At 42.3% G+C, this 18845-nt stretch overlaps 1 protein-coding gene across 1 annotated transcript; it reads right to left on the bottom strand.

The window, feature by feature from the left end:
* Positions 1–16558: 16558 nt before the first annotated feature.
* Positions 16559–18840, bottom strand: LOC104619277 (cytochrome P450 26A1; the record flags this gene model as incomplete). Its single annotated transcript, XM_010285093.1, has 5 exons — positions 16559–17355; positions 17545–17697; positions 17906–18040; positions 18380–18529; positions 18643–18840. Coding segments are annotated over 5 exons (978 nt in total), but the record flags the coding sequence as incomplete, so codon positions are not given.
* Positions 18841–18845: the final 5 nt, after the last annotated feature.

Raw genomic sequence — 18845 nt, 5'->3', positions numbered from 1 at the left:
TAAAAGAAAAAACAAGTACTCAAAATGGGAAAGATCTTAATTAATTTTAAAACCAAATTAGTGCAAGAATAAGTAGATATAATCTAGCTCTGGGCAATTTTTTTTCTGGGTTTTGAAGAAGGTTTTTACTACTAGAAAAGTGACATGCAAGAAGAGCTTTCCATTAAGAGCAGTGGAAGCAAAAAACATATCTGCTTTTAAATCCAAGTTTGATACATTTTGAGAAAGGGTTTTGCGAACGGATAGTAGTTACCTGCAACAGCCTTGTCAAAGAAGGTCTCTTCTAGTCCAGCACTATGATAACATACATTGCTTATGATGAAAAATACGAGCTCTGATATAAAAATTACCACACTGTTGCCAAAATAAAGTTATCTGTAAAATAACACCTGCAAGGTATTGACATATTAATATAGTTTCTCTCTAAATTAAAATCTAGAAACAACAATTCTTTCTCTCCCCACTTCCTCCCAGCACTTGCATCGGCAGATACCAAACTTGGCAAGAACCACTTCACCAAGCAGTAGTAATGGCAGGAATATATCATACAAAATGTTGACCTGGTTATATTGAAAGTTTGGTATATTGTTACTTCCAAAAGAAAACATACCTTAGGATGTGGTGAAGTGTAGAAAGATTTTTTTACACTCAGTATGAATATTTTAGTTTCTAGTTTTTGTGGCACATGATGATATTATGCTAAGGAGTTATTAGTCTGTAGTGTATGACTTACTGCCCAGTCTTGCTGTTTCAACTCAGACCTATCACAACTCCTTTTCAGACAAGGCAATTCTTCTACATTAATTGTGCATTGAGTAAGGAATGCAAAATTGAATCCCCATTTACTACACCGAAATAACATGAACAAACCAAGTAGGGTATGAGAGAACAAGGAATTTATATTTTGCATTGATTCAGTCCATAACACAGCTGTTTTCCAGATTTAACCCTCATATTCCGAATTCTCCTACTACTTGATAAATCACTCGGAAAAGTTCAGGTCTATGAATATCATTTATTAATTCCTCTTTCCAGCTAGAGATACTAAAGTGGACAATGTTCACATTCAGGCACAGAAATATTGATAGCCCATTAGGAAATCTGAGCATTACTGCAGTAAGCCAGTGTTGCTGCTTCTTGCCTCACTCTTGTCAGTTTTAACTACTATTCCCAGGACCACAATGAGCAAACATGCTCCCCAGTGCATTGGTCTATACTGTCGTCACAGGAAACAATTGAACAGAATCATGGAGGATAAGACTTGAGCCTTTGGAATTCGGGTCCCTAGGAGCTTAGCTGTCATCCTTTGAAGTATTCTCCTCTCAGAAATCAAACTGACTTATCATTAAAAAGATTGGGTGTTTGTTATCCAGTGCTGAGGTCGTAGATGGCACTGTAAAAAGCAGATAGAGTTGAACATATCAACTCCACACTCATTGAGCCATCTCACCACCATCGTAGCCAAAATGATGACATCAAATGCATCCTCAGCCTAATCAAACTTTCTTCAAAAGACATACAACTTCACAAAAGGTGTAGCCAAGCCCTTCACTTGCAGGTGAGCACCCCAACTCCCATGTTAGAATCCTGCTTCCTGTCCAGACCAGTGAATACTTACAATCTTGCTCTGGCACAATTGTTCCAGGCAAAGTCAAATTTCTCCCCTGGAGTTGAGCACTTCACTATGCTGCCAGAGGCTCTGTGGTTAGGAATGCTTTCTCAGCAAGGGGAAGAAGCGTGTCACCCAGCCAAGGTTTGATTTATGTTTCCCAAGTCTTGGACGGCAACTTTCATTTGTAGGCAATTAGAGGAAAAGGAGACACCATTGCTATTTCCCCTCTTCCAGGTGACATCCTGAGCATATCTAGTAGAAAAACAATGCATCAAGGGCCCTCAAGACCTGTAGATTATTGAGCACAAAATGGAGCAGAAAATACCCCTTTAGACTCCTAGTCTGTGCTTCAGATTCCTAGATGCTATGACGAAATTTTAAATAGTAACAAAATAAACAAGGATAGGCTCTTTATAGGACTCCTGGGTAAAGACTGGGTTGCTATAGAAGAACTGCAAGAAATTTTGGCTAGATACAGGCTGGCTTTTCAAATTCAAGGGGAGTTTTACGATCAACTCAAATGAGGTTCTTTCCCATATTATATCTTGCTTCTGTTACATAACATCACAAGGTGCCTGTGTTAGACAATGACATCTTGACATCGTATCATTATCAATTATCAATTAACTTGATTTGACTCTTGTAACAATTTCTTATCATATCAATTTAGAATAAAATATGTAACAAGGATTGTTTGGGTTTGTTGTTTTGAAAGAGCTGGGTATAATTCAGCAAAAAGGTAAAAAAAATGCAGAACAAACACTGACCAGAGCCTGGTTAGGATTTGCTTCTCAATGTCCACCTAGAATTGCAGCCCAACCAAGAAATCAAATTTTTCTTCTATAGTCTTCTATGCCAACATACATCTTTTGTCTTTTTGGTAATTCATCCAGTACCTGAATATATTCGAATCTAGAGTTCTTAACATTTCTGGTTTTCCAACTTTTTTTATACAAGCAGTTGGGTAGGGTACCATGACTTTCGTAGCACATTAGATGGTGTGAACACAGTAGCTGTTACTGCCTTCACATGAACATTACCTATTCCTGAAGGATTCAGAAATTAAACAACCGAGGGCCAGTTTTTCTCATTAGAACTAGGCAAGCTTTTGGTCTCGTTATGATCTCCAGAAGCTGCTCCTGAAAGTACACTGGATATGAAAGCCCTCCAGAAATTAATTTTCCTGCCTTTGAAGTGACATAGTTATGTTTTTAACTTCAACTTGTTCTGCAAGGGCTTTCTGTGTGGTGGAGACACTGCTCAAGGATGGGCTAATGTCCAGAAGCTGGTCAGGGGAAAGATGCAACACCATTTGTGTTCCTCAGCCTGCAATTCTTACACCCCAATGTGTTTGGGTGAATGACCTTGGCTTCTTGTAGAAACTGTCAGCCTGGGGAATAGAAGCCATACACTTTCCAGTAACTTAGAAAATAACCACCCTCTCTGTGTGGGAAAGGGTCTGATGATCAAAAATGCTTCCTATGAATTTAGCACTGTTATCAGGATGCTGAGCAGATACCATAGTCATATAAAACTAGAGGGGTTGTTTTGCATCTAAAATCCCCCAAAGAAAAAAAACTGCCCTAAATTAAAACTAATCATTAACTAACCTCTCACATATCTACAAGTGCAGGTAGAACACACCATTTGTTTAATATCAATGTGAAATTCCCCTATTGAGTGCTCAGTCACCCATAATCCTGAACATATCAGTATATGTCGTAATTGGCATGTACCAACCAGAATGTTCATCTGGAAAAAAATATATGCTACAAATTACTCATGACATGCTGACATTTTCCCTTATGTCATTTGCACTTTCAATTGAAAACAATTAGCCAGGTAAACTACTATTAATAATGTTGCCCACATATTGTGTACATCACTGGTTGCACAGAAGCTGTGAGAAAACATTCAGCCTTTTGTCTGAAAAACCTGACCCACTGATCACTTTCTGCTACCATAAAATGCTTCTGTTCTGGAATTACTAGCCAAAGTCAGATCCACAGTTAGCAGGCAGAGCAAAGCCTCCCTCCATGGGGTGGAAAGAAGGGATATGTAATACTTCTTACACAGCTCCCCTTACAAGCTGATAGTTTGTGTAAGCCTAGGCACCTTCCTTTCAATGAATCCCATCTATCACTCCTCACAATTTAATGGACAGCTGAAATTGCTGCCACAATTTTACATTCAAATTAAAATAAAATATGTGTAAACAGAGTTCTGCTTTATTCTTTCCTTCATTTTTTTGTGAAAATTTTTGCATGTAAGAGACTACAAAAGTTTCACCTTCCCCAAAGCAAGTCAATGACTCCATTTTTCTGCCTGATGAGATGAAAAGCTACATGAATCCAAGATGGGTGCTAGTGTCATTGCTCAATGCACTTCTGGAAGATGCTCACAGTGACAAGCACAGCAAGAGAGCCTACACAGAACATAATGTATGAAAATTTAGCACAGAAAATAAACAGAGTTCTGGACTTAAGCAACTAACACGAAAAAGCTGTTGGTACACATTTGCCTACAACAGCATTTTGGGCACTGGCTTGGCCTGTAGGTACTAGTGCAACAGGCAATCTCTTCTTCCTAGATCTTCAGGACATTCTGATAACAACTTTGAACAGAGAAGGGTTAATGGTCAGGGACATCTGAACAGTGTTTAAGACATTGTTTTCGTCACATTCCTGCATTGTACACCAGTGGTAATAAGGCCCACTATCCAGTTACACGTCTTCATAGTTCTTATGCTTTCAAAAGAGAAAATCACTTTCTGCAGGGACAGAGGGAGATGAAGAGACGCATTGAAGGTGTCAGCTAAGGAATCAGCAATCCCAGGAAGGGAACTCAAGCCCTAGCTGAGCAGTCTGGGACCTACTCAGAATATGTGGAAACCTCTTTTCTCCGTGGTAAAGAATGGTGAAAAGGGCACATACATTTGTCAATAGATAGCTGCACTCCATGTCAAAGTGGTGCTATAATTGGCATCCAGCAGCCTCCACATAAGGCCACATGGTTAGAAGAAATTGCTAAATTATTTGACTTGTAAACCCAGTTTGAAATGCTAACTGCAGAGTATTTGTCTGAGTGATAAACTCTTTAAGGAGAAACCTTTGATCTCCGGGCAAGTAAAGACCCTTAAAAGTCCTGAAGTCTGGAGTAGCCAGCCCTAAAGACCTTTGTTTGCAGCCATCTCTGGAAGAGGGGGAGGGAAAAAGCATTTTGCACAGTGATTGCCCAGAAGTTTGGCTTTGCTTGTAAGGCTGGAAGGTGAAAGGCCGTGCAGCTCCCTTCCTTCCCCCCAACAAAAAAAAAAGGTTATCCAGCTTTATTGTATACGGCAGTCCTTAACTTTAAACTAATGACTTTGGTTTAGCAAAGAAGATTGTAATCTGCAAAAAAAGGTTTGTAGACAGTGAATTTTCTTGTTCATGAAAAAACATTTTTAAGGTCAAATTTGAAGTGGCCCATGGTATCCCTTAAGTACAGCACATGGCAATATGTTTGTGGTTTCTCACACTGAAACGGGAAAGGGTTCAATCTGCATGCTAGTTCTGGCAGAAACACTTACTCACTTTATCACCCAGTTCAGATCAACAGGGCCGTAGCTTGCACATGAGCTAACTGTCATTCTTCAGCATCACTCAAACTAGAAGCAGCAGAGCGTTGGGCTGCCACTACAGTCCTCTCAGCAGAGTAAGAGGACAGTTGAACCGTCTGTGAACTCTTTCCTGCCACCACACAGGCAGCTTCTAGGGGAGACAGGCAGCGTTAGTAACCTTTTCTGCCTCCTGAGTTTATTCATGGATAATATTCTTAATTTCTGAAACTCCTTGTGGCAGAGTTAAAAAAAATCTACCAGAAACTGGTACGGCCTGAGTGTCACTCCTCCTACTTCCTCCTGTGTCCTTTCACCACCGCCTGGACAAAAGTTCACAGCTGACTAGCGATGTCTATGAATGGCAGATCTTTTACTGATAGCTTTAGCCTATGCTGAGCTCCCAAATGGGCTGGTGTTGCTTGATGGGGTCATCTGTTTGCTTAAAACAGGACTGGGATCAAAAGTTCATTTTCATAGACCATTAAAGGACGATGATATATTAACAACTTCAGCTACTGCTGAGTTGGGCTGGACGTGACTCATAGGTGAATGACACCATATGCCAGCCACCCTGTTTCTTACAAGATTTATTTCAAGTACCTTCCCTATACCTCTCAGGGAATATGGAAACAGCCATCTTCCATACCAATCTAGAAGGTGTTCCTGTAGGCAATCTCTGACACGTTATCTTTGGCTTAGAGGTCCCTAGTGACTCATTACAGCATATTTACAGACATCCCACTAGCCACTTGTATTTGTTTCAACGAATCAGTAACACTCAATTTCTAATCAGCAAAATCTTACTCATCTTCTACTTTTTTGGTCACAAGGAAAACTCTGAGAGACTCACTGCTTGTGGAGCATTAAAGTCAGCACTTGTGATCCAGACAGAGGATGAGGGAGAAAAAATAATGAGAAAGCGTGAAAATTTAAGTAATTTCCAAGTCTCAGACAGCAGAACTGAGAGAGAGAAACAATTCATATTGCTTCCAACAGGCAGCCCCCTAAAAAGTGGAAGAAATATGACAGTGAATGATTTTTGGTGTAAAAGACTCAGTTATTTAGGCTTTTAAATTATTTGACAGCTTTTTGCCAATTAACCATAAAAGCTCCGGTCCAATAGAGAGTTACGGCGAATTTCTATAGAAACACAAAGGAAGACTTCCTTAATCAAACAGGGACACGCAGAGCACGCAGCTGACTGACACATCTGCTGAAGGCCCAGCATCTGCCTGTAAAAAATGCATTTTCTCCTGGAGAAAACTGTTTTGTTTTTTTCTCATGGCATGTTTAAACACTCAAGAGAAAGTAAGGGCCCAGGTCAGGTCACCAAGTCCCACCCTCCCACTGTGCCACCCAGTGCAGAGCTAACTCTAAGAAGACATGGAGCCCTGTCTGCAGCTTCGGCTGTCAGTCCTTCCCACGCAGGACGGGTCCTGCCCAGCTCTCCAAACCCCTCTCCAAAGCCAAAGCCTCAGGTCTTTAATGACAAGTCTTAAGGCCTTTTCTCAACTCGAGGGTGTTTCTTCCTCTGTAGTATGGTGTGTAAATCCGTTAGAAAATGCCAAGGAATGGTGTAGACCAGTGCTAGACCCTTCTTCAACTGGAGGAAAATCAGAAAACTGGGAAGGGAGGTGTGGGAAACCCTTGTGCCCTGGGCAGCACCAGCACAGCTTAAGGGACTTCTGCTACGGTCTGTAGATCACACAAGTGTCTGGTGGCACCCATTAACCGCTTTCAGCATAACAATGGCTCTTTCTCATCTCTGCCCATCCTCCCTGTCCCAGTTAAAGGAGCTATTTCCCAGACATAAAGACTTGAGAGACTGCCTTCACTAGGGGTAGGAGACTGGGGAAGGGAATTCAGACGGGAGTGATGGGAGCCTCCTGACAGAGGTGGGGAGACGGGGCCACCCTCAGCACTGCTATGGGAGATGAGGGGAAAGGGAAGGCCTGCCAGTACTACGGGGGAGAGAGGTGCAGGGAGCATGAGGGGAATGAAACCACATTTACCCTCTGTCCAGGGATCTGCAGGAAGGAAGGGAAGCCACAGTGCAGGAGCAGATATTGGGGTACAGGGGCATGCAGGAGGTCAAAGGAGGACGGGAGAGGAGGGAGCTGACAGGGATGTGGCCCTGGTGCCTGCACCAGCTCAGCCTACAGGAGCTGCAAGGCGCACGAGTGTTCAGTAAAACCAGCAGGCAAAGGGCTAGGTTTCTGCTCTCCTCACTTACTGTTTGCTTAGCATATCTATGTCCTCTCTGTCCGAAGCAGCTGAGTGGGCAGGGGGGCAGCCACACTGACTTTGTCCCAAGCTGGTGGCCTGACCCCGCTCCTGCCCTTTTTCTGCCTTGGCTGCAAGGACAGTGCATCTGATCCAGAAGCTTCTTCTGAAATCCTTGTGCTTCCTCCAGCCTTTGGGAAAAACAAGCAAGCAAGGAGCAGCAGCCGGGTGGGACACACACACTGTGCTTTAAAGGTGACAGGTCAAACTTCAATTCCGCAGCATGTCTGTGTTTCTTTGCCTAGTGTAGGTAACACAAAGATAAATAACATTTTACATATTTATACCTGACTTTATATAGCTAGATGTGTAACTACATACATTTGTATAGAGTGGGTAAACATTTCTATGTCTAACCTGACGCGGGCTTCATGCTGCCAGGTAACGCAAGCAGTCAGTTTTAAGTAATTCAGGAATACAAGACTGGTTTGTAATATCACTATTGTGTTTTTGCCGCTTCTGCTGAAAACAACAGTTCCAAAACCACAACCAGCCACAGTGATATAGCAGAGCCCAGAAGTAGGGCTTTGAGAAGTGTGAAGTTTAGCGTATGAAGAAAGAATTACAGGCAAAGACTTAATTTGTTAAAAGACGTTGGGCCATATCTTTCTCTACAGCAACGTTAATTATAAGAAAGCAATTACCAAAAGAAAACCGTTTTGAGTCTGCATCACTCTAAGCCAGCTCAAGTGTGATAGCTGTAAAGCAAAAAGCTTTGGGACCGTCATCAGTGTTGTATCTAACGGCTGTAACGCCACAGTGACGTCCTATAGCATCTGGTCTCTGGTTTAGTAAGGCCAACTGTGAGGTTTGCCCGGCTTTGTAGAAGATGAGATGTAATGTTGCATCCTGCCAAAATCTTTCACACCAATTTTTTTCCCTCCTTGTGCCTTTCCTAAACTCACCACTGTCCCACATTTAGAGTCAAACTACAGAGTAGGATCTTTTGGCGTGAAAGATAGCCTGACACTGAAAGTGCGGCCTCATGGGCCACTGCAATGAGAATCCTGTTTTAACAGAAATCGTTCATTGCCATCATCAATATACAAGAAGTAGAAGATTAATGCACCACTGTATTGTCACAACCCAAAGAGGGCGGAGAGCCTTGGGGAAGACCGTGAAAGCGTATTTGGGAACATTTTGATCATAGACCTCCTCAAACATAATTCTCTGCTGAAAGGATGAAGCTGATCAGTGCAGCGATCAGAATATTACTGGCAGGCGCTGACTCAACCTTTCCCGGATATCTCCTTCCCAACCCAGCTGCTCCTTAACTCCCTATTGCACACGTACTGATGCTTCTGTACGCAGGACAAGCTTGCTTGTACATGTGTCTCTGCTCACCCTTTCAGCAGGCTGCGGTAGCGAGGAGGTGAGCTGAGGGCATATTCAGAGGAAGAACCCTTGCAGGAGAGAGTTTGCAGCGCAGTTTTCCCCTTTTCTCTTCCAAGTGCACCCTCTTCAATGTGCTCCTTCTTAACATTGCTGTGATTTTCTTTTCCCCTTCATGCTGTAATACTGGTGCCGAATTTTGATGAGACAAAACCAGGTGCAGCTCGTGGCATTTATTTATTTAGAAGCAAATGCAACATTTTGGTAAGTATTTTGGAGTTATGGAGAAGAACGCTAGGTCAGCTGCTTCCCTCAATCCAGAATGAGTTCTTATATTTTTATGTGGTCAATTAAAGGAAATACTTGTCTTGAATCCACAGCTGTATTTTTTATTTTAGGTATTCTGGACAATTTCGGTCTTATGTTAAAGTTAATGTTAGCTCTTTACATAATTCATACAGTAGCCACAAACACACAAAAAAAAAAGTTAATTTCTTAACTGTAGCTTTCCTCTTTTTATGTTTGCAATTTCAATTAACTGTTCTAAATAACTGACAACCTGGAATATAAAACATTCCCGCAACAATGTAGGTCTAACAGCAATTACGTTGATTTACTCTGGACCATGTTAAGTTCAGGGAGTAGGATAAAGAGACAAGAGTTTAAAACTTCTTTCACACTGATGTAATAAATTCAGTACATTGCTTTAAAGTTAGGGCAAAATAGCTGGTAACTGAAAGTCAAAAAACCCCTTGTTTTGTTTTCCACTGTGATAGAAAACAATAGATTATGGGAAAGTTCTTCAGAAGGTGATCAGAGGAAAAGTTCACCAGCATCTATCATGGACTGTGTCTCTGTGGCCTGCTGGGATAGGAGGGAGGGACATAAAGGTGTCAGCAGTTGAACTGATACGGTAAATCACAGTAGGGCTAGTAAAGCGCAATGGCAGCCTAGTGTAAATGCCTTCAGACTTCTATTTCTTCTCCGAGGTTGTACTCGGGACACGTCCCCTCTTTGTGACCTTATCTCTGGGGCAGCGGGTTGTGCACTGGTCTCTCCTCTTTAGTTTACGAGGACTAATCCATTTGCAGGTTAATAAAAGGTGAAAAGAACAATCACCAAGGAGCTACCAAAATAAACAAGTAGTACCTTTGACTGCTTAAGGATTCTCGGTTTTCCTCATCAGCATGCTCAGCCCGTTTCTTCTCTCTCCTTCTAAGTATGTTGATAATAAGCTCATCTGTAAGCTGTTGATTTTAAAAAAGTACTAACAGTATGCAATACAGGAGAACGATAAGACAATTCCATAAAAAGTGGATGGTTCCACGTTGCAGGCATGTAACTTGTCTCTGTAAAAGATACTTTTCTGTGTACATCCCCATGGTCAAAATTTCCAATTTTTTCTATAAATACTGACTGACAATTAGGGCATTTCAGTGACCAGCATGCTCTCAGTCTCAGTTAGAGGAAAGGTTCCCTCAGAAATATCACAAATCTGAGCCATTTCATTTCATACAATGAGCAAAAAGGTCATGACACGCCGTTACTTCAAGCAATCTGTTGATAAGATTAATGAACTTTTCTCTAACTGCTAGATTTATAATGCATGCACCAGCTTGCTGCAGTGCTGTAGGCAGCATCGTTAACGTCAATAATGTATATTAATACAACGACACCAAAGAGCAAGAGAAGTCAGGACAAGAAGGATGACACTAGGGTGAAAATCACCTGTGTGTTATGCAGCCAGGGCTGTGGTGCGGTGCTGGAGCAGTGGGGCTGTTCGCCTTGCTGGTGCTTCCCCTTTGTTCCCACCCTATCTCCCTCCATTCTTGTCAAAGTTAAGGACAATTCACAAAAGAGGAGGCTATTGCCAGGTCAGGGAGCAGTGTCCGATTACTCTGTGGTCCCTAGGCTTCCAAGGGAAGCTCCAGAGAGAAGCAGGGTGTTTTATGAGTAGGTGTATAATGTAGACTTGTAAGTAAGAGTTAAAAACCCCAACCCTATTCACGCAGGCTGGCACTACTATAGCTAGCAGGGCACTATCCAGTCCCCTTTCCCATAGGATACAGATGGGTTGTTAATCCAGCAGAGCCTAGATATAAAATAAAGGCTTTTAGGTAAAGCATACCACAGCCCCTTGCTTCTTCAGTCAAGTCAGCAAGCCAAGAAACCAAGACCTACCATCATTCCACTGCAAAGTCAGATCAAATCCTGAAAAGATGTTTCTTATGGTGACATTTTGCACAGAAAAGCAATATATTTCTCATACATAGATATTTTAAATTAACGTTGACCCTATACATCTAGAGCAGTAAAAACCCCTAAACTAAGTCAGTGCTCTTCCCTCAAAATAGTGATTCCTGGAGGAAGCAATGTCATTTAAAGCAGCGTTAACAAAGATGAGAACACAACCTTGGTAGGTGTGTGCCTGTGCACATCTCCTTAAACTGTCTCAGCTGTACCTAGACCTTGCTCAGGACCCAGACCTCCATATTGATACTGATCTTTTCAGCTCCCAACCACCTCCGAAAGTTACTGACCTGCCTCCAACCCGAAAGAGTGCACATGGGACTGCCTTTTGCTTACTTTTATCTCTGGAGAGATCCTGTGAGAGGCCCTCAGCTCTGGAATTTATTCCCCCCTTTGCTCGAAAACAGCTTCCAACAATCTTTGACCTTCTGGGTAAGCTGCGAGGCCCAAATCCAAAGATTTGTTTTGGGAGAGGCATAAGAAAGGTTGGCATTTGTGGGTGTGGTAGGAAAGCATGTTGTCAATAGCCGATTTAGTCCGTGGTTTATAATTTTCTCATGTTGTAGCAGTTATCCTGTACGGCAGTGTAAACTTAACCCGTAGAGACTTAGGTTTTCCTAAATGGTCATAAATTGGATGGGGAAAAAAAAAAAATCATTTAAATCAACCAGTGTATGAATGATTGTGTGTTTGTGGACAAAATGACCTGGCAAACAAGTACATCATAAGTCACTTTTGTTAAAATGATCCTTGCAAATCGCCCAAGTAAGTTCTGCATGTGTCCCTGGGGCACTAACAGCACACACAAGTGAGACGGCGTTGTTGGGACTGCTGATAAAGGAACAAGTAACACTTTAATTAACTAAGAATACTAGTATGTTGCCCTGCCTATGTTGCAATTGCAGGACAAGTTGTAAACACCTATTAAAACAGCACGATTATGTCCTACTACCAAAGTTCTCTTGTCTGTCACTTTTTAAATATTCTAATCTGCGATTCTTTAAAAGCTGTCTCCGTTGCTCTTACTCTTTGGATGTAAACAGATTTGTTAAATATTTTATTTCTAACCCACACACGAAGTTACATTCACTTACATAACTTAATGAAGACTGCATTATTCATTGAACTTCTCATATAACATTTTTCGTAAGACATTATTAAACAAGTGAAGCAAGCCAGTCTAGTAATGAGTCTTCTCTAAACTTGCTGCCAGTTATGTTTCCTTTCTCCTAATCTATCACTCTAATGGTTGCAACTAATAAACTTTTCGAATCTTTGCTGCTAATCTGTATATGTTTTGCATTGCATGCTGGATGTATAACTTGACAGAGAATTTACAATACAAACCACCTGGCAAACAAAACTAGCTGGATTAAACGAACGCTATGCAAATCTACCCACTCTTTTTTGTTACAATAGAGAAGACAACTACATGCAACATAGTACCTTTAAGCCATTAGTAAAGTAATTAATTTGGGGCTAGAACACACCCTACTGAGCGGTATGTCCCAGACACTTGTGGCTGCCTTTCATAATTTCAAAAACATTGCCAAAAGCCAATAGACTGAAGTTTGGTTTCCATGAATTTTCAGCAGAGACACAGCCTTGTATAGGATCCTATAGGCTTATATAGGATCCTGTTAGACTGTTCTGGGAGAGATGATATGTAACAATTTTAAGATTAAGAAACTCTGCGATGGGTTGCTTGCACTTAGGCTACTTAACCTGTATTTGGGACTAAGTCACAAGTAGTTGGATTTTCAGGGAGCTTAAGCAGTGCATCTCCCTTTGAGACAGACAGCAAATTTTGAGAATTTACACCTCATTAAAACCAATTCTGATGCTTAAAAAAAAAAAGAGAGAGAGAAGGATCTAGGGGTCTAATTTCACACATATTAGTTTTAAACAACTGGAGCATATTCTTTTATCAGCATCGACCCTGAACACCTCTGCCAATGTGTAGAACTAACAAAACATAGCACTGTTCAGTTCTCAAAGATGACTAGACGCAGATTTGTAAAAACAGACTTAATAACTTCCTATAGCACTTAGGAAAGTACCGCTTGAAAGTCAAGGATGGAATATTTTACATATTATTAAGTATTTTTCTTGGTACCTCTCCAAAGGTTATTCTAAATCACTGACTAGAATACAATAAGAAAACATACAATAGGTTCAAATAGGGTAGAAAGAAGGCAACCTTTTTGTCAGCTTCTCATCTTGCAAGGTCCAGGAAAAGATTCTTGTAGTAAAGGCACAAAATAAGATAAAATGTCAGAAACGTAAGTGCAAAGCCTTAAGTATACAAGGCTTCAAATGATACTGTCCCATCGAAAGGTGCTTTTATGAACAGAAAAGAAAAATCCTTTCCTGGCTCAACCGCTGAAAGTAACGTGAAAGTAACATGAAAGTAACGTCCTAGTTCCACTAGGACAAAATAAATAAATCTGGTCAAATTGTTTTTAATCAAGCAATATATTTTTTTTATTTCCAATGAGTCTTCAGCATTCATTTGCACATTTTTTCCTTCCTCATACAAGCATTACCAAAATTCACTATTACCTGTTCCGAACTTATCTGAACATACTACTGCCTTTCAATCAGGAATTGATTTATCAAGTAGCATTTCTCAATGTCAATTTACACCAATGTCATTCTTTGAGGTCATTTTCATTCAAGAATGGATATAACTCTGTGCTGTTAAGAACCACATGTTTAGCATCGCATGGAGACTTCTGAAATTCTAAGCACCAGAGATGCTGCTGGATGGCAGGAGCTACTATTCACATGGGTTTAGGAGAAGCATGGGTTCCAGTAACCCACCTTGCCCTCAGAGAAGAACCAGCATGCTACACAGAAATCATGGGTTTCTACTCCAGGACCAAAGCATAGCACCTGCTGAATCACGTGAATTTTTTTTTCAGAGACCTAGTCAAAGATTTTTCTTTTAAATGACAGGTCAACTAAGAGGAGGACTATGAAATACCCCAAAAAGGCCCAATTACAGGAAGGGAGTGAGCGCTCCCCACCAAATCTGGCCCCTGAACGTGTGTCCGTTTGTGAGCCTTGGAGCACCAGTCACTTACAGTAACACATGGTAACGCTTCCGAAAGGAAAGCTAGAGCGTGGCTCTGGGACCCCCCCGCCAGCGGCGGAGCAGGCTGAAGCGGCTGATTCCCCTTCCTGCCACCTCCATCGCCGCTGCAGCACCCAGCACAAACAATGTTCGTGCAGGGAGCTGGAGCGAGGACCTGATCTGCCAAAAAAAACCCAATTAATTAGTTTTTTGGTAGATAATTTTTCAGCAAGATCAGTGCCTGGGTCCAGCCTAACAAGGGGGGCTGGAGCTGCAGGAGCCAGTCAGCCCCTAAATAGCAGCCACAGCCTCAGCGTGTGCCCACACCAGCCACTGCTGAGCAGGCAAAGCTGCAGGTAATCACACTAGAGCTCACCTGAAACTGGTCTGCAGCCAGCATCTAAGCTGTCAAGGTACAGCTGCACAGAAGAGATTAGCAGGGGTTGTAAAACCTGTTCAAGAAGTTGGGCAAATATTTTAGCAATTAACCCACACTGAGCTCCGTATTACTGCAGCTACACTGCTACCATTTCTGGGGATAGTTTGTTTAAAGCTAACTCCCAGACGCCTAAATTACACAGCAGTGACAGACCATTCAACTACAGAGATAAACTATACAGAGGCAGTGCCCAACATAGGTTATGTTGCCATGATTTACAACAGCTGAGGATGTGCCCCCAGATGTCCAGACAAAATCAAATTAAATATATGATTTTTCTTCTCTCCAAACATGAAAGCCTTGCAAACATGACTCAAAAATAAAAGAGACAGAAAAATGCATATATCACCTTAGACTTACACTGTGAGTGTTCGTATTCTCTAGACAGCACTTAGATTCCCGTTCTTTATAAAAACAAATTACGAACTAAAATAATATGAAGACCATGCAAAAAGTTCACACATATAAAAGACTTCAATTAAAAACAAACAAAACATTTAAAGAGTATCAGCATCTATTTGGATTTGCAGAATGTTTTAATGTTAAGGATGAAAATGCTAACGAGGGATACCAAGACAAGAGTCTTGCTGTTCTCTAAACTCCAGATCACCTCCAAATTGGGATCAGGGTTTGCAATTTTCTGCTACAATATTGGTAATAAAGGGGTCTTAAACTGAGATTATTAATCAAATGCCTGAAAAGCATAATGGTATAAGATGTTTGCATAATAAAAATTATTTAAAATTTCAAACATTGCCAAGAATGCTCAATCTAAAAAGAATCTTTTGTATTTTAAGACTACAAAAGATTGAATATGAAAAAATCTTGATAGATATGTTCACATGTAGGTTCTGTCTAAGGTCTTACATTAGAAGCGTATATATTTTAAATGCTAGCTGGAAGCACATAAAATGTATTATAGAAACACTCCTTAAAAAAAATCCAAAACCTCATAGATGCTATTAAACACCTGCAGTGATTTTGAGCAACTTAACTCCATCCTTAATTTTGACCTTGGAAGAACATAATGAAAAAGTGACTGTTTTCCAGAAGCAAACAAAAAATTAAATTAGTCTATATGGTACTATAAGTGTTTGTGACACCGAATTACATTGATTTACTTTGTAGATGTTTATAGAGCCAGCCTATGTTGTTTGACTTTTGAGGGAAGACTAATAGATGTAGTAATGTGAGGCAGGGGGTGGAGGGGGCGGCAAAAAAAGGGTATAGTTAAGCCAAAACAGGGGTCATGCCTAGGGCATTTTATCTGCCCCGCTTACACACCCCCGGGGAATTGCAAATCAACAGTTGATTCCCTGTTAATCAATTCACATTAGTGCCTGCCTTTTAGTTTTCACTTTGCTGAATTCCAGGAAAGAAGTTCTTAAACCAAATGCATGCTCTATCTCTGACCTAGTCGGAGCTGTCACATTTCAAGAAGAAATCCCAGCAGATTTTATTTGCTCTACCAGCTGATAAGAGACACCTTCGTAAGTAAAGATTCATAGCCAGCAGACTCAACACAGAACAAGATCCAGTGGTCCGTTTACACAGGCCAGCAGTAATAAGAGAGGAGAGAACCTTTATGGGTTTTTTTTTTCTTCAACCTATTTTCTCTAGCTACAGAGAAAGACTCATTCTTTTGCTTCCCTCTAGTTTCTTATTTACTATGGCTCAAGATTATGTGCTTGATAAGAGACTTGTACCACTTCCTATCACTCCATACCGTTTTCCACGAGTGTGCATGTTTTTGCACTGCTCTTGCCACGTATAGGCTAAAATGTAAAACAATTTACTATTCACAAGCGAGAACCACATTTGGGGTGGGAGGCAGGAGAGCGTTATGAGCACAGAAGTAGCAAATAGCTCATTCAGAAAAGCAGATCTGACTTTACATCCAAACCCTTTAGGATCCACTGGTACAGCTACTCTCTAGCATACACGCAGATCTTCATACAGAGGATCATAAAAAATAAACTTTTATTATCAAACTTAAAATTCATACATTAAACATAAGATCTAGACACAAATAATACTGAAAACATTCTCAAACAATAACCATTTTAGGTAATTTGGATGAATAGCTGGTTACCATTGTTTCCAATGCCTTTAGAATATTTCTGAATACATACACCCTTGGAAAATGTCTTCAAATGCTTAGCTGGCCAGCTTTCAATAAGATTTTTAAATAGGGGAAAACTTATTTCTATAGAAATAACATTATCTAATTATGAATCGGAGACCCATAATTGTAGTGCTTGGGGAAAAAAATATCATAGCCTTTTGAAATATTTAGAAGACATAAATAACTATTGTACATTTACAAGTTTAAATATTTGAAGGCCTTCATTGCTATAAAAAAAGTTACTATGTACATAATTAGATGCTATATATAAATCCAGCCAGAGGCAAGCATTGAGCTCTCAGATTTGGCCACTGAAACCTATGAATTTGGTAGGCAGATTGTCTACAGGGTACACTATGGGGCCCGTTTTCATTGTAGGAGGTCCATTCAGCAGCTGCCAGTCACAGCTCCGAGCCAACTCCACTGTAAATATTTTTAGAAGGACTTTTGCAAACTCTTTGCCCACGCAGCTCCTCAAGCCCCCACCAAAAGGAATAAAACTGAACCTAGAAGAATCCTCTGGAGATGGAGACATGAAGCGGTCTGGGTTAAATTCCTCCTTGTTAGTAAAGAGATCTGCCACATCATGGGTATCACAGATACTGTAAATAACATTCCAACCTTTAGGGATCTGGTAACCCTATCAAAAGAAGAGAGAGGAGACATGAAGCGCCTTGCTATGTTAAATAAGGTGAAGTGGCAGCACAGGACACATCCGTGCACCCCACCTCCCCTCCTGGATCCCTGCAGGTCACTAAGACAGGTAGGCTACGGGAACGCACTAGTACTTTGTAGCTGCACGGAGGAGTCAAGCCCAAGTCCCGCTTACATTTAGCTCAAGGGTCTTGAGCGCAATTCGAAATCCTCCAGGAACAGGAGGGCTCAGCCTGAGGGTCTCTTTGATGACACAGCCCGTGTACTTCAGCTGCTCCAAGACCTCCATGTCCAGCTGCTTCTCTTGGTTGGGACTGCACAGTAACCCCTAGAAAGGAAGATGCTGCCGTGACTTTTATGGAGCAAGTGGCCAGGGCTCCAGCACTGCAAAGCAGCTGCCCCTCAGCAAGTGGTGTTTTCCTGCCAGCCCCTAAAAGAAGGGCACCATCGGGGTTGAGGGGAGCCCTGCCTGGGACACCTGGCAGGTACCTTCCCATTGCCTGCTCCTGTGAAATGGCTCCAGGGGAGGCACACACCTTCACCTGCAGCTCCTTCCTCACTTTCTGCAGGACATCGTGGTGGAGCCCTAGGAAGGCTATCAGTGACGTGGCAGCGCTAGCAGTGGTTTCGTGGCCCCCAAACAGCAGCTCTGTGGCAGACTCCTTCAGCTCCTTAGGCACAGGACAGAGGAATACAAAACAGGTCCTGAATACAGTATCTCCACCAGGCCCACTCCACATCCTGTGCCTCACTCCCAGGTTGGAGCAGACACCCAGGGGCCAGGACGGGAGTGGCGCTTATGCTCCCTGGGGACACGGCCCTGGTCCTGTGCTCCCCAGCCAACAGCCTGGTTGCAGCCTCTTGCACCCCAGTGCACTACACAAGCTGGTTTATTGTATGGGGAGAAGGGGTTGAGCCTCCTGCTCTCTTCTTTTGGCCCCCAAAAGATAAGCTTGCTGCTGACAGAGTGGCTGGGGGAAAGGGGCAGATCTCATCCTGGGGAACCTCACCTGCATGTTGAGCTGCTCCCCGTTGCGCTGTGTGTGCTCCATTAGCAGCTGAAGCGCATCCTTGTATCCACCCTCAGGTTCCTTGGAGGCCATCTTGGCACGGATGTTCTCCTCGATCTTGGCATGGATGATGTTGCGTGCCCGCAAGCCCTGGCCAGGCAGCAGGGAAAGCAACGTGGGACTTAGGCCGATACTGCCATCCCTCCCTCCCACTCCCCAGGCTGCAGGGGCACTCCTCTCCTCCCGACCACCAGAAGCCTTACCCGGTAGAGCCCGCTGAAAGGCATATCGATGGGGAGGGAGAAGAGGTTGCGGATCATCTCCTCAAAGGCCTCCACCAGCTGCTGCTCGCCGTCAGGGCTGGCCTGGTGGGGCTGGAAGCCTAGCAGGATCCTCATGGCGATGCGAAACATGAGGCGCTTCACCTCGGGGTACACCAGCAGGCAGGGCCCGGCGGCGCCCAGCC

Source organism: Phaethon lepturus, unplaced genomic scaffold (genome assembly GCF_000687285.1).
Source record: "Phaethon lepturus isolate BGI_N335 unplaced genomic scaffold, ASM68728v1 scaffold36524, whole genome shotgun sequence".
Classification (NCBI taxonomy): Eukaryota; Metazoa; Chordata; class Aves; order Phaethontiformes; family Phaethontidae; genus Phaethon; species Phaethon lepturus.
The sequence above is the reverse complement of the archived record's forward strand: the minus strand, read 5'-3'. Positions and strand labels throughout refer to the sequence as shown.